This window comes from Simochromis diagramma, unplaced genomic scaffold (genome assembly GCF_900408965.1).
Source record: "Simochromis diagramma unplaced genomic scaffold, fSimDia1.1 OVJJ01000517.1, whole genome shotgun sequence".
NCBI classification, from domain to species: Eukaryota; Metazoa; Chordata; class Actinopteri; order Cichliformes; family Cichlidae; genus Simochromis; species Simochromis diagramma.
The window spans coordinates 914,530-927,259 of NW_024387173.1; the positions used below are offsets into that span (position 1 = coordinate 914,530).

General features: G+C 41.6%; 1 protein-coding gene across 1 annotated transcript in view; it reads left to right on the plus strand.

The window, feature by feature from the left end:
- The window catches only part of igf2bp1 (insulin-like growth factor 2 mRNA binding protein 1), a 51,804-nt gene extending 40,209 nt beyond the window's left edge, over positions 1-11,595 (plus strand). The window contains exons 5-15 of the mRNA XM_040049246.1: positions 1,186-1,249; positions 1,540-1,833; positions 2,155-2,289; positions 2,405-2,527; positions 2,696-2,831; positions 3,061-3,183; positions 3,295-3,411; positions 3,620-3,694; positions 3,804-3,935; positions 4,050-4,163; positions 4,931-11,595. Of these exons, the coding sequence (XP_039905180.1) occupies positions 1,186-1,249; positions 1,540-1,833; positions 2,155-2,289; positions 2,405-2,527; positions 2,696-2,831; positions 3,061-3,183; positions 3,295-3,411; positions 3,620-3,694; positions 3,804-3,935; positions 4,050-4,163; positions 4,931-5,086 (1,469 nt within the window). The 3' untranslated portion in view covers positions 5,087-11,595. The remainder of the gene's footprint in view (positions 1-1,185; positions 1,250-1,539; positions 1,834-2,154; positions 2,290-2,404; positions 2,528-2,695; positions 2,832-3,060; positions 3,184-3,294; positions 3,412-3,619; positions 3,695-3,803; positions 3,936-4,049; positions 4,164-4,930) is intronic.
- The last annotated feature ends 1,135 nt before the right edge of the window (positions 11,596-12,730 follow it).

Sequence of the window (12,730 nt, forward strand, 5' to 3'; positions counted from 1 at the left end):
TGGTGTCTGTCTCCTGAATCCAAACTGGAAGCTGGTTCCACAGAAGAGGGGCCTGAAAACTGAAGGCTCTGCCTCCCATTCTGCTGTTAAATACTCTGTAGTGGCTGTAGATCAAAGCACATTTTCACAATTTGGGCTTTTGGTGTGTTTGAGTGTGCAGGCCACAGATTTTGTTAAACCCTGCCTCAGAGAGAAGACTCAGGATTGCTTAAGTAAACTTTCCAGCACCAGATGCTAAATAACTAGTAATACAGTGGTCCCTCGTTTATCACGGGAGTTACCTTCTAAAAATAACGTGATAAGTAAAATCCGCGAAGTAGCCAACTTTATTTTTTACAATTATCATAGATGTTTTAAGGCTGTAAAACCCCTCACTATACGCTTCATACACTCTTACAGACAGGCATGAACATTTTCACACTTTTCTCTCTTGTTTAAACACTCAAACCTTCGTAGAAAAATAAGCCCAGTATTACAGAATGAAACCAAAGGAACCCACAGGTGCCTTTGACAGTGCAAAATGTTTAGGTGACATTGCCGTGTTTGTTGGGGAGAAAATTTAAAAACATACGGTACAGCACTTCAGAGTCACACTGCTAGCAATTGAAGATTTACGTACATTTGACAAGCTGAACTCATTCTGTACTGGACAGGGGACACGGCAAGAGATTGACTGACAAAGGGCTACAGCCGATCAGGACACAGAACACAATGCACTTAAAAAAACAAAGTATGCAAAATTGCGCCAAAAAAAAAAAATCCCGAAACAGCGAGGCTGTGAAAGGTGAACCGCGATATAGTGAAGGACCACTGTAAATGACTGATTCATGTGTGTTTTCACCCCTTTATGTAATGTTTTTTGTGCAATCACACTGTAAGTGGCCAAACTTACCTGTTTAAATGCAGTTAGGCTAGTGCAAAAAGTATAGTTCTGCCAATGATAAATATCCATGTTGACCTAGGAGCTTGTAATCACCCATGTCCACCAGTAATAAAGCAATAAATATGTCATTGAATACACATGAAAAAGTAGTTTTTGATGACAAAAGCACACGAGCACTCTAGAACGCTCTGAGAGACGTGCACTAATGTGTCACACACATCAGTCAGTCAGCGAGGATGCTGTTTAACCTGGTAATGAAACAAGTTACAATGTATTCAGTCTTCCTCTTTTCTTTCTTTCAGTCAACACAGATAGTGAGACCGCAGTGGTTAATGTTACCTATGCAACTCGCGAACAAGCCAGGCAGTAAGTTGCTCATCTTAATATTTTTCCATCTCTTGTTCTTTCCACAGTCTTTTGAATTTTGGTCCATTTTGTGTATAACAAACCGCTAAGGTGTGTGTGAAAAGTTGAATCATGACTTTGTGTAGCATTTGTTGCAAAATCTACCTGCAAAGAGTCTGTTGTTATGCTCTAATTAATTATGTATTGTATATATATATGTATGTATATGTTTGTTGCGGTGACCTCTTAAAACTGTGCCGTGTCGATAATCAAAGTAAATATGACTTACTGCTGCTGTGCTGGGTCCTCAGAGCCATCCAGAAGCTGAATGGATACCAGTTTGAAAACAATGCCCTGCGTGTCTCCTACATCCCCGATGAAACCTCTGAACTGGAGGGAGGCCAGCGGGGGCCTGATAACGGCCGGCGACCTGGCTACGGGCCCCGGGGCGGACCCCGCGGTGGGTCCCCAAATTCTGGGATGCCCTCCAAACCTCCACATGCCGACATCCCTCTGAGACTGCTGGTGCCCACACAGTACGTTGGCGCAATCATCGGCAAGGAAGGAGCCACCATTCGTAACATCACCAAGCAAACACAGAGCAAGTGGGTAACAGCGTGATGGGTTTATTTCACACTTAATGTATGATCTGTAAGATAGTTTGATGGATGGATGAGAGCATTCTGATATGAAACCTTTTCCTAAACACTCCAGATTAAATGTATGATTTTAAATGCTCAAATTTAAAAGTTTGATATCTATTGCTCTTAGAAAGAAAAATCTGCTTTCATAACTGTATCGAGACACTCTGGTTCTTGTTAAAAAAATGCTTTTTTTAATATTTTAAAACTCTGCTTTTGAGCTTTTTCCCTGTGTCAGAATTGACGTACACAATTCCATGTGTGCATTTCTTTCTGTTGCTGCAGGATTGACGTCCACCGCAAGGAGAATGCGGGTGCTGCTGAGAAGCCCATCAGCATTCACTCTACCCCTGAGGGCTGCTCAGCTGCCTGTCGCATGATCCTGGACATCATGCACCAGGAGGCCAAAGACACTAAGACGTAAGTTATCGTAGTGATCCAGCACGGTAACAACCTAATGCAGTAAAACTGATCCTGGAGCTGATGAGTTCTCTATAGCAGCAAGCATGAAAATAACAGTGGGTTCCACTTGCAGTGCTGATGAGGTCCCTCTGAAGATCATGGCTCACAACAACTTTGTTGGGCGGCTGATTGGGAAAGAGGGACGCAACCTGAAGAAAATTGAGCAGGACACGGATACCAAGATCACCATTTCCCCGTAAGACACACACACACTAACTTGTGGTTGTGTATTAGCTGAGGTGAATGATTTATTGATTTAAAGCACAGAAAGACGCCTCACTGCAGCTCACCCATGAGCGGATAAAATTTCTAGTTGAGCCACATCAGTGAGTAACACCTCGCCGTGTGCCGTCTCTGTGTGCAGTCTCCAGGACCTGACGCTGTATAATCCAGAGAGAACCATCACAGTTAAAGGCTCCATCGAAGCCTGCTGTCAGGCTGAGGTGGAGATCATGAAGAAGGTCAGAGAGGCTTACGAGAACGACATCGCAGCGATGAATGTGAGTGCACGCGCACAGAAAACTGGAGGGGAGCCCAGCGACGGACTTTGAACTCTGTGAACTTAGCAATATGATGGCGAGGCTGTTTGAATCGTATTCAAATAATGTCAGTAGTACAGCACAAGTACGAGAGATGTGCTTTTTTTCTTTGTGTTGGTTCAACACTAGAACCAGCCCACCTATTGTAACTGTCATTGCGGTTTCTTACCTACGCTGTCCTTCTCTGCAGCAACAGACACATCTGATCCCTGGCCTTAACCTGGGTGCTCTGGGCCTTTTCCCTTCTTCCTCCAATATGCCCCCACCACCACCTGGAAATGCAGTTGGTGGCACCCCCTACGGCTGCTTTGGGGTAAGATGACCTGAGAGATCAGCTGATTATAGTTTTCTTTTTTTTTTCTTTTTAAAAGACTGTTGCTATTTATTTAATGGGATTTTCTTGGCTTTTTTTTTTTTTTTTCAGGCTCCAGAACAGGAGACGGTCCATGTTTACATCCCAGCACAGGCGGTGGGAGCAATCATTGGAAAGAAAGGACAGCACATCAAACAGCTGAGCCGCTTTGCTGGAGCCTCCATTAAGGTGTGTTGATAAACAGATGCATCTTGTAAACACTTTTCAGGGGAAAAATACTTTGTTTGCATCTGCAGAAAGGTATTTTGAAAATACTAATATTTCCTTTTCCAAATACTGCTAGATGGTGAGGACTACAGAGCATTTACACTTCTACTTAGATTTGATCAAACCAAACACTGAGATTTGAATAATGTATTTCTTGTATCTCCTTCAGATCGCACCAGCTGAATCTCCAGACTCCAAAATGAGGATGGTGATTGTGACAGGACCCCCTGAGGCTCAGTTTAAGGTAATCACTGATAGTCATTTACCTCTTTTGTTTGACATAATATCCCTGGTTGGTGGAACAACTGGTTGTTGAAAAGTGTTAACCTTCTTTTGTTTGCCCTCTCCTCCAGGCTCAGGGCAGAATCTATGGCAAACTGAAGGAAGAGAACTTCTTTGGGCCAAAGGAAGAAGTCAAACTTGAGACTCACATCAAGATGGCAGCTGCTGCTGCAGGAAGAGTGATTGGCAAGGGAGGCAAGACGGTAAGCCACAAAACCGTATACGTTGGTGTACTTCCAGTAGTAACATATTCTGCACATCAGGGTGCTTTAAGTAAGGACTGTTGCTGCCGCACTAACCAAGTCTCGTGTCTCCAGGTGAACGAGCTGCAAAACCTGACAGCAGCTGAGGTGGTGGTTCCCAGAGAACAGACACCTGATGAAAACGACCAGGTCATCGTCAAGATCAATGGGCATTTCTATGCTAGCCAGGTACACCTTTACTGTTTTGTAATGTGCTCATATATCATGTTCTCAACAAACTGTTCTATGGTTATAAACTATGAAGTATCACTACTGTTACAATGACCTTTGTAATGTGTCATTTTAATTGTTTTGACACATAATTAGGTCTCAGTTTTTGTTTGCAGGTATTTTTCTTTGACTCTCATTATCCAAAAAGTGTGAGTGTGAGACAAATTCAGTGACCACTTCTAATTTGCAATGATGGAAAAAAAAGAAGAAAAAACCTCTCTGATTGGTTGAAATTTGAACTCACATCTAGGTGGTGCTAATGGTTACTCAGTGCCCTGTTGCGTATTTAACACCTCATACATTATAACACATTCATGGCTTAGTCATATTTATTTTATTCAGCACTGTATGCTCGCTATGCTAAGCTATGTTAGCTTAGCTACCAAAAAGATGTTAGCATTTATAAGTAGCCAATGGCATGTGATTGTCTTCCTGCATTTATGAGGTTAAGTATCTGTGCTAACATTGATTCATTTTAATGGTGCATATGTTCATGCTGCTGATACTCAGAAAGTTCATCTTCTTGTCATCCTTGATTGTCTAAAATATCATTTTTGTGTACTTGAACTTTTTCTTGATGCCTTCTAAAAACCTAAAATTGACCAAACTCTGAAGTCGCAGTTTTGTCTGCTATATTTAATGTGTTGCTAACTTTGTCTCCCTGCAGCGGGGGAAAAAGGCGTAACTTATGCAGCTCATCTTCTCAACTCTGCTCTGTCTCCTAGCTGGCCCAGAGAAAGATCAGAGACATTCTGACCCAGGTCAAACAGACACAGAAAAGCGGAGTTGGCATGGGCCCTGGCCCTCACTCGCCGGGCTTCACAGAGATGGGCAGACCTACGCAGGGACTGACTCAGGACCACCAGCCACGCAGGAAGTGAGGGGTCCCCGCACCCTTCTCACATGCCGCGGGCCCCCTGCCTGACGGAAGGACAGACAGACAAATGCACGAATGGATAGACGGACGGATACATGAGAGCGACACACGGACCCAGCGAGAGACAGGGAGAGATATAAAGAGGGAGAGAGTACGCCCAATAATCACAGAGAAAGACAAAGAACAAAGACGAGTGAAATCAAAAAGATGAAACAAATAATAAAAAGAGGATTAAGAAAAAAGAAACAGAACAGAGATCAGATTCCAGGCCAGAAGAGAAACTGAGTGAGGATGGTGGGATGAGGGTAAGGAGGAACATGGAGAGAGAGGGTATAGTTTCCTCCTAGTGTGCCTCGGTATGGCTGCAGCCAGCTCCTCATCTGCTCTAACTTTATGGGATCCCACCCAGATAAGTCGAAACAACATGGCCGACTTTATTCTCCATGTATGGATGAAGCAACGCTATGGTGGGTTCCGATTTATAGCAGATCTGCGTTTCCCAGGCACACTAGCAGGTGCCTTCTTGTCCTATCGCCTCCAAGAGACCTCTCCAACCATCTGCAGTCAGTCCTATATTTTAAAGGTGGTTTTTTTTTTAACATAGAGATATATGTATAGAAATGTTTTATTCAGAGCTATTATTAATAGAATGCAGTGAGGTGGAGCTGGGAGAAGGAACAGGGGAACTGCTGTAGTGGCACAGGAGGATAGGTGCGGGGTCTGGCACTGCCTCACCCGCCCCTAACCTACTGGCCAAATGAGAGCGTAGAAGAGGGGCCGCAGATGTTAACACTGCTCTTTTAAAACCTTTCAGGATAGTAGAGAGATTAAAAGGAAAAAAGAGAAAATATGAGGTTGTAAATATATAATCTTCATGTAAATGTAAAAAAAAAAAAAAAAGAAAAAGAAAAAAAAAAAAAGCTGCGCCTGGCCGCCTTGCCTTTCCTCTTTTAAAAAAAAAACGAGGACGTCTTCTCTATTTTTCTTAGTCCCTTGCCTGTACTGTGTAGCATCATTTAGCCTACAATAAGGCTCGGGGCTGGGGAGGCACTGAAGATGCCCTTCCAATATTTAGCTATGTGGCGGAAGGCGCGGCAAGAGACAGTAACAGGAGTGGAGGTCGCAGCTGGTCCTGCAGTTCTATTGCAGCGGCTTAGCTCACGTGTTAGATTAAAAAAAACAACTGCCAGCAGCTGTGCTCGCTGGCGAGCGACCTGCACCCCAAACGGCATATTTTATATATATTATATATATATGATATGTGAGTTAGCCCGGCCCCTGGTGTGAATGTATTGACGGCTTTGCTTAACAAGTATGAGTAAGTGTGTCAGCGACAGACATTATGCTCATTACGTTTGTGCAGAAAGTCAAGGTCAGTCTCAGACGGAGAGTCGGGTGCTTCAGCCATCCCTGCGTTTTTTCTCTTAAATAAAAATGCCTTTAATGTCTGCAGTGATGAAGGCAGTCCGAGGCTGACCTTGGTCGAGCACGAAAAGCAGAGTCTTCCAAAGCTCCTTGCCTTGAGCTCAGCAACGGTAATGTCGTTATGAAGGGAGCAGCTTCCTCGTTCTCTCTCCCTGTCTGCTGAAGGCCTGTGGGCGGAGCCTCCAGACCCTGCCTGCGTATGATAATGAGGGGCGGGGTCGATGCTTGGACGCTCTCGCCAAGATTAGAACAGATTAGAAAAGAAAAAGAAAAAACCTACCTCAGGGTAAAGTTACCTCAGTATTCCTTTTTTTTGCTTGCTGGTCTTCTATATAATAGGAAAAAAATTGCTGAGAGTCCTGAATATTTTTTTATTTTTTTAAGAAAAAGTATTTTTTTTTTTTTTCTTTTTAGGTATTGAGTTATGGCTTTGGTAGTTTTTTTTTCCTTTTTTGTGTTTCTGGTGTGATGGTTGAATGAGTTCAGGATGACAAAGATGCTGTTTTCTTTTTTCCTAAGCGGAGAGAGATCGGTCTGCTGGTGTAGAGAAGAAACGGGTCCCATTTTTCCATCTTTTGGGGGGAAACATGCTCGGTCTTCCTGACGTGTGAGTGGAGCCTCTGTAGTCTGAAACAGAGAAATGGCCAAAAGGGAGTTATGTTTAACTCGAGAGAGGATCCTCAAGTGCACATGGTGACCAAGCTCGCCACCGGGGTAATCGGATAACCTTTGTGTCATACCCCGTTCCTGTGGCTTCTGGCCTGCCGTGTGCCCTGAAATACCCTCCTCTCCTCGTCTTATTTTGACGACATTGCCACGAAGCGCCAAACATTATGAGACTGCTTTACAGACCTGCAATATTGGCATATGAAAATGCGACCTTTCTCACCTGGAGGTTGGGAATTTAAATATTAGCGGTCCACCTACAGAGTAGCTGTACTGTGTCAGGTGTTTTACTTACACACAGGAACTAGCTCTGACTTCTCTGAATGTGAATATTTATTACCTGTGCACTGACCGTGCCACCTCAGATGCTCCCTGTTGGCTACACGTGTGCTTGTTGTGTGTATGTGTGAATGCAGGCGCGTCTGTGTTCGCTGGTTTTAAATGTTCCTTTTTTTAAAGTCAGGGGATGTGTTTGGGTGATGTGGTTGAGGAAAAAATAAGCAGATAAAAGTAGGATGAGAACCCAGTGGAGAAAATCCACAAATCTTTTAGAGGAAAAAGATGGGAGCTACAGCAACGCAGCTGGGATAATATTCTAACCTGTACATAACATGTTCGAAATGTGATCTCTAACCTTTTGTACTTTTGGAGAAAAAAACCTTAAAAATCAAAGTGGGAAAGAACCATCAGACAGAAAGGTTGCGCTTAGCCAAGTTGCGGAAGGACACTGCCAAATAACTGTCTTTTTAATGTCTTACCTGTGCTTGGTACAAGCTTAATCGGCTACCCCACCAGCTCATCAACAAACAGGGAAAAATCTATTCCACCTCGTCTGCGCTTGTATTTTTGCCCAGAGGCGCTAACGTCACAGCTCGACTCTGTTAAGTTTCCACCTCTTTCTAAACCACAGCGCTCCGTTCACAGCCACCAACATGCTATTCAGGATTCATCCCTCAGCCTGCGGGCTTTTGGAGTGGTTCGAACGACATTTTTTATTTTTCATTCTTATTTAGTACAGCAAGCTTTGTTTGGAAGTGACATCTGGGGACGTACTGTTGCACTAATCGATTAAATATTTCAGCAAACAACGGAAACAACTGAGAACATCTGATGCAAATCTAAAAAAAAACAAAAACAGTGGATGGTGAGGAGTCAGAGTTTTCTCCCTTCTAGCTCTTTCACACCACGTTTTCATGCTTTGTCGTTGCTCTTCTGTCCTCTGGTAGAAGAGTGATTTTGGAGTGGGCGGGAATGTAAGGGTCCCTTGCCCTCTCTTGCGCTGGTCTCCATTGTGTTCGTTTTGCTCGCTTCTGTTCAAAAACGTTTTTCTTTATTTTTCCCAGAATCCACACTCTGAGTCTTTATTGGAAAATAGTTGAATTTCACCCCATCTTATTGTTTAGCTTTTTTAATGCAGAAATCTACAGCTACTTAATCAGACGAAGTACTAACATGTAGCTCAGTATGTCACAGTGACTGTGCCAAACAAACAGGAAGGGCGGAGTCCAAAATGCAGTATAGAGCCACGTTAAGCAAATGAGCTCACTGAGAAGGACTTGAAGTATTTTAGAACTAGGGTGAAGTTTCACCTGAACCCTTCTTGTCTCGTTACAATAGAGACGACAGTACAGTTTAAACTGAGGCGCGCCCGTGCCGCTCGCCACGCCCGCTCTGTAAGTAAGAATGTAGAAAGAATGGCTCACACAAATTGCAGCCGGAGACAGAGACAAAAATCATTTATTTCTTCATTTTCATCTGGTTTTCCTCTCTGTTCTGTTTTTTTTTTTGTTTTGTTTTATTACAATTTGAGTGATTGAGCCAATAAGTTGTATCAGCTAGTGGACAGAGTTTGGTAGTGAGAGGTGCCACGTGGTATAAAAACAGTATCATTGCCAGCACGCTAACATTTGAGTTAAAACCGACACGGTTTCTAACATTGTTTAAAGGACCATACCAGTGTTTCAGACATGTTTACCTGTTGCTTGTGTGCTTGTTATGGCTGACCATTTTCTACAACGTTTCCCCACTGGTTTCATTTCACTTTGATATAGAGCTCCAAGAAGAAAGGCAAACCTACTGACAAACAGTTATTTGGGGCATCCAAAAACATCCTCTCATAAGTCTAATATTCATAACAGTCCCTGTTCTTGTTATGACTTCTGGGAGAAGGTTTAGCTGTTTACGCCACCTTTGCCCGTCTCTTCAGCAAGTAGATGGTGAAACCTCATGTGGCTTGTATGAATTAGTCACTGATGTCATTTTGTAACCTATAAAAGATTCAGCCCTAATATTGGTTCCAAAGTCACATATTTTCACAACTTACCAGAGCCAGAATTTTGCTTTTGTTTCTACGCGATAACAAAGTTGACGCTGTGGGCCAAAAAAGCAAAACTGTGAGCTGAAAGAAGCTAAAATGCTCCTGGTGATGAGTCTTGGCTGTGTCACACGTAGTTATTTGAGTTACGCCTGTCGTACTTCAAACCCGGCATACTTTAGAACATGGTCAGCACTGATGAGAAGCACACGCAGTAAATTGGCAAAACAGATCCTGACTGGTATTGCCCCTTTCCGACTGAAAGGAAATTCCGATTTGAGTAAACTTATCTTACCTGATCAAAAAACAGACAAAAGACGCGCGCACACACACACACACACACGCACGCACGCACACACACACACTGACTCCAGGATGGGCAGAGTTTGCTCTAAAACAGCACAATCTCCTCCATGTTGTGTCCCTAATACTTCCCCACCTCTTACCCCTCTGTCCGTCAGCAGGAATGGGGCTTTGACAATTCAGAAACAGAATCTGACAGAGGGACTCCTTTCCCAAGAAGGAAACACAAACAAACAAACAAACAAACAAACAAACAAACAAACAAACAAACCTCTTGACACATAACTAGGAACGCTACCTCAAAACACAAGCAAACTCAGCTAGAAGATTGTCTCTTGTTGGTTTGTACAAAGAAAAAAGTAAGAGCGAGCAGTCAGACAACAAAGTGACAGTGTTTTAGTACAACCCCCCTGTTTTTTCCCCCCATTCTTGGACTTTATTAATTTATTTGTCAGCTTTTTGCAATTGTACCTCTTCAGCTTAGAGATGGGACTGTAAAAGTAAATGCAAAAAAAATAATAAAATAAAATAAAAAATACATGAATAAAAAAGAGAAAACACACACACACACACACACACACACACACACACTCTCTATGGACACATTGTGATGCAGGGTGACATGAGCCAGACGGGATGAAGATTTTCTTCATGCGTAGGGAGGAAGTGAGCCAGTCATAGCAGGGCGTCAACTTGTTGACCTGGGAAAGGTGTTTCAGTTAAACTGCTCAAAGCTACCGATGCTACTCACTAACCCTACTTCACATCACAGCTTAAGACAAACTTAATTTCTTCTGCTCGTCTCGCTCTGACCACACACTAAAATTACTCGTAACCCTCCCTCGGCTCTGCCCTGCTGCTCACCTCCCAAATCAAGGGGCACAACACCTATAACCATGTAATTATTTTGTTGATCTACCTCTTAGGAAAAGGAAAAAATAGATAAATGGTAAAAAAAAAACTTTTGAAAAAGGACACAAAATAACTAAAAAAAACAAACAAAAAAAAAGTCATTTGAAAGAAATATAGGTAAATAAATAACTGGGTAGTGGCATCTCCATATACTGTAGTGGATAGTCTATTAAAGGAAAAAAAACGTACTTCTTCCAAAGATGATTTTGTTTTCTTTCTGCATTCTGACTTGTATTTGAAATGGAATATTAAGGAAATTGGGAGATGGAAACTCTTGCCACCAATTTTTAATTTTCTTCTGTAACAACCCAGCATAAGAGATTTCTTTATCCAATTTGCATTTTATGTAGTTTGTTTCATTAAGCTTTCTTTAACTTCAAAATATTCTTTTGGTTGACTTTACATTTTTCTCTCTTCTTTATGACAGCAGATTGAATCTCTTGTGTTTGGGTGCATTTAGCATTTTCTTTCTCTCTGAAAAGCCTACATGAGTTAGTGCCCTGCAAGGACCTTCTATGCCGACTGATGATTTATTTTCAATTCCAATGAAAAGCAAAAGGACCTGTTGTTTTAGCTGATTATGTAGCTGCAGCTGGAAGGAGGGAGGTCCTCTGTACTGAGCTGGATCTAGAATAATCACATTTTGACCTAACCTCAAATTAATAAAAAAACCCATCTCACTGTTGACTGCGCAGCCTGAGGCGACTCCTTGCTCATCAGGAGTGTCAGGTCTTCCCTCCTTCCAGCAGATGGCACCGTTGGTCTTTACAGTATATGGACTTTCACCTTCTGCCTGCCTGATTCCTTTAGTCGTCATCAACACTTGTTTTAAACTCCTTGTAAACAAAACAGAGCATAGATATGAATGTGTTATTAAAAGACGAGAGAACTGACCTTCTTGGCTTTTTGTCTTTTTGTGTGGCCTTCACAAAATCGGAAACATTATACAAAGACAATGAATGATTTGTCTAATGTGGTGAGATTTTGAGGATTTTTACAGCTGTTCATATCTGCGCAAAAGCCTTGAGCCATTTAAAAAATATTTCATAATTCATTGTGATTTCTTGTTTTTTTTCTTAAGTGGTCTTCAGCTGTAGTTCTCAAGGCATTCTCAAAATTTTTTGCTTTTTCATTGGACATTGAGGTTTGTTTGCTAGTCCACTTAACACCAACCTATGAACTATTCAAGTATAAAAAAGACACCTAACCCAAATTTTCTCTGGATAAGAAATTGGCAAAGAACCAATTTTAAGTTGCATCTTTAGGTACTTCTAAAAAAAAAAAAAAAAGTGACTTCCAAGTGACTTCTTCAGTCTCAGCTGACTGCAGGTTTCCCCAGTAAACAGTGTCTTTGAGAACCTTTGACCTCACAGCCCGTTGTTAATTCAGTTGACTAGTTTTAGTCATTCTGCAAGTGTACTGTTTATAAGGTTGTAAATAACTTTATAAATTACTTTTATTACATTTAGTTATTTGTTTACAATATTTACATGTTTATTATATACAAGGGCGTAGATTTCGTTTTGGCATTGGTGGGGACGAATGATTCAGGTTTTTTTTCCTTTTTGTCTTTGCTTCTTGATAACAAAAGGAGAAATGTACTTGCCTACATATGCTATTCTACATGCTTTTAAACCATTTAAAATTACAATTGATAGTTTTATATGTGAGTTATACAATGCTAAATTACAATTAAACAAATGACTAAGTATTTTAGACTTTAGTTTACTTCAGCCATATTCAATATAAATCAGGTATCATACAAAAATAAAAATAACTTCAAATTCAGCAGGGCTGGACTGGGGCAAAATATCGGCATTTTGACTAGAAAGTCAAAGTCGAGACTAAAAAGAAAAGAAAAAAAGTAGAGAACCACTCCCGGTCCCTCTGCCTCAAGATGCTTAACTAACAAAACAGATTTAAATTTAATGCACGTATAAAACAAATGCACATAAATCTATTATTTTTCTCCAGTAATTAAATAGATTCAACATCTTTCTTCAACAGAATTGCAGACTGCACAGATGG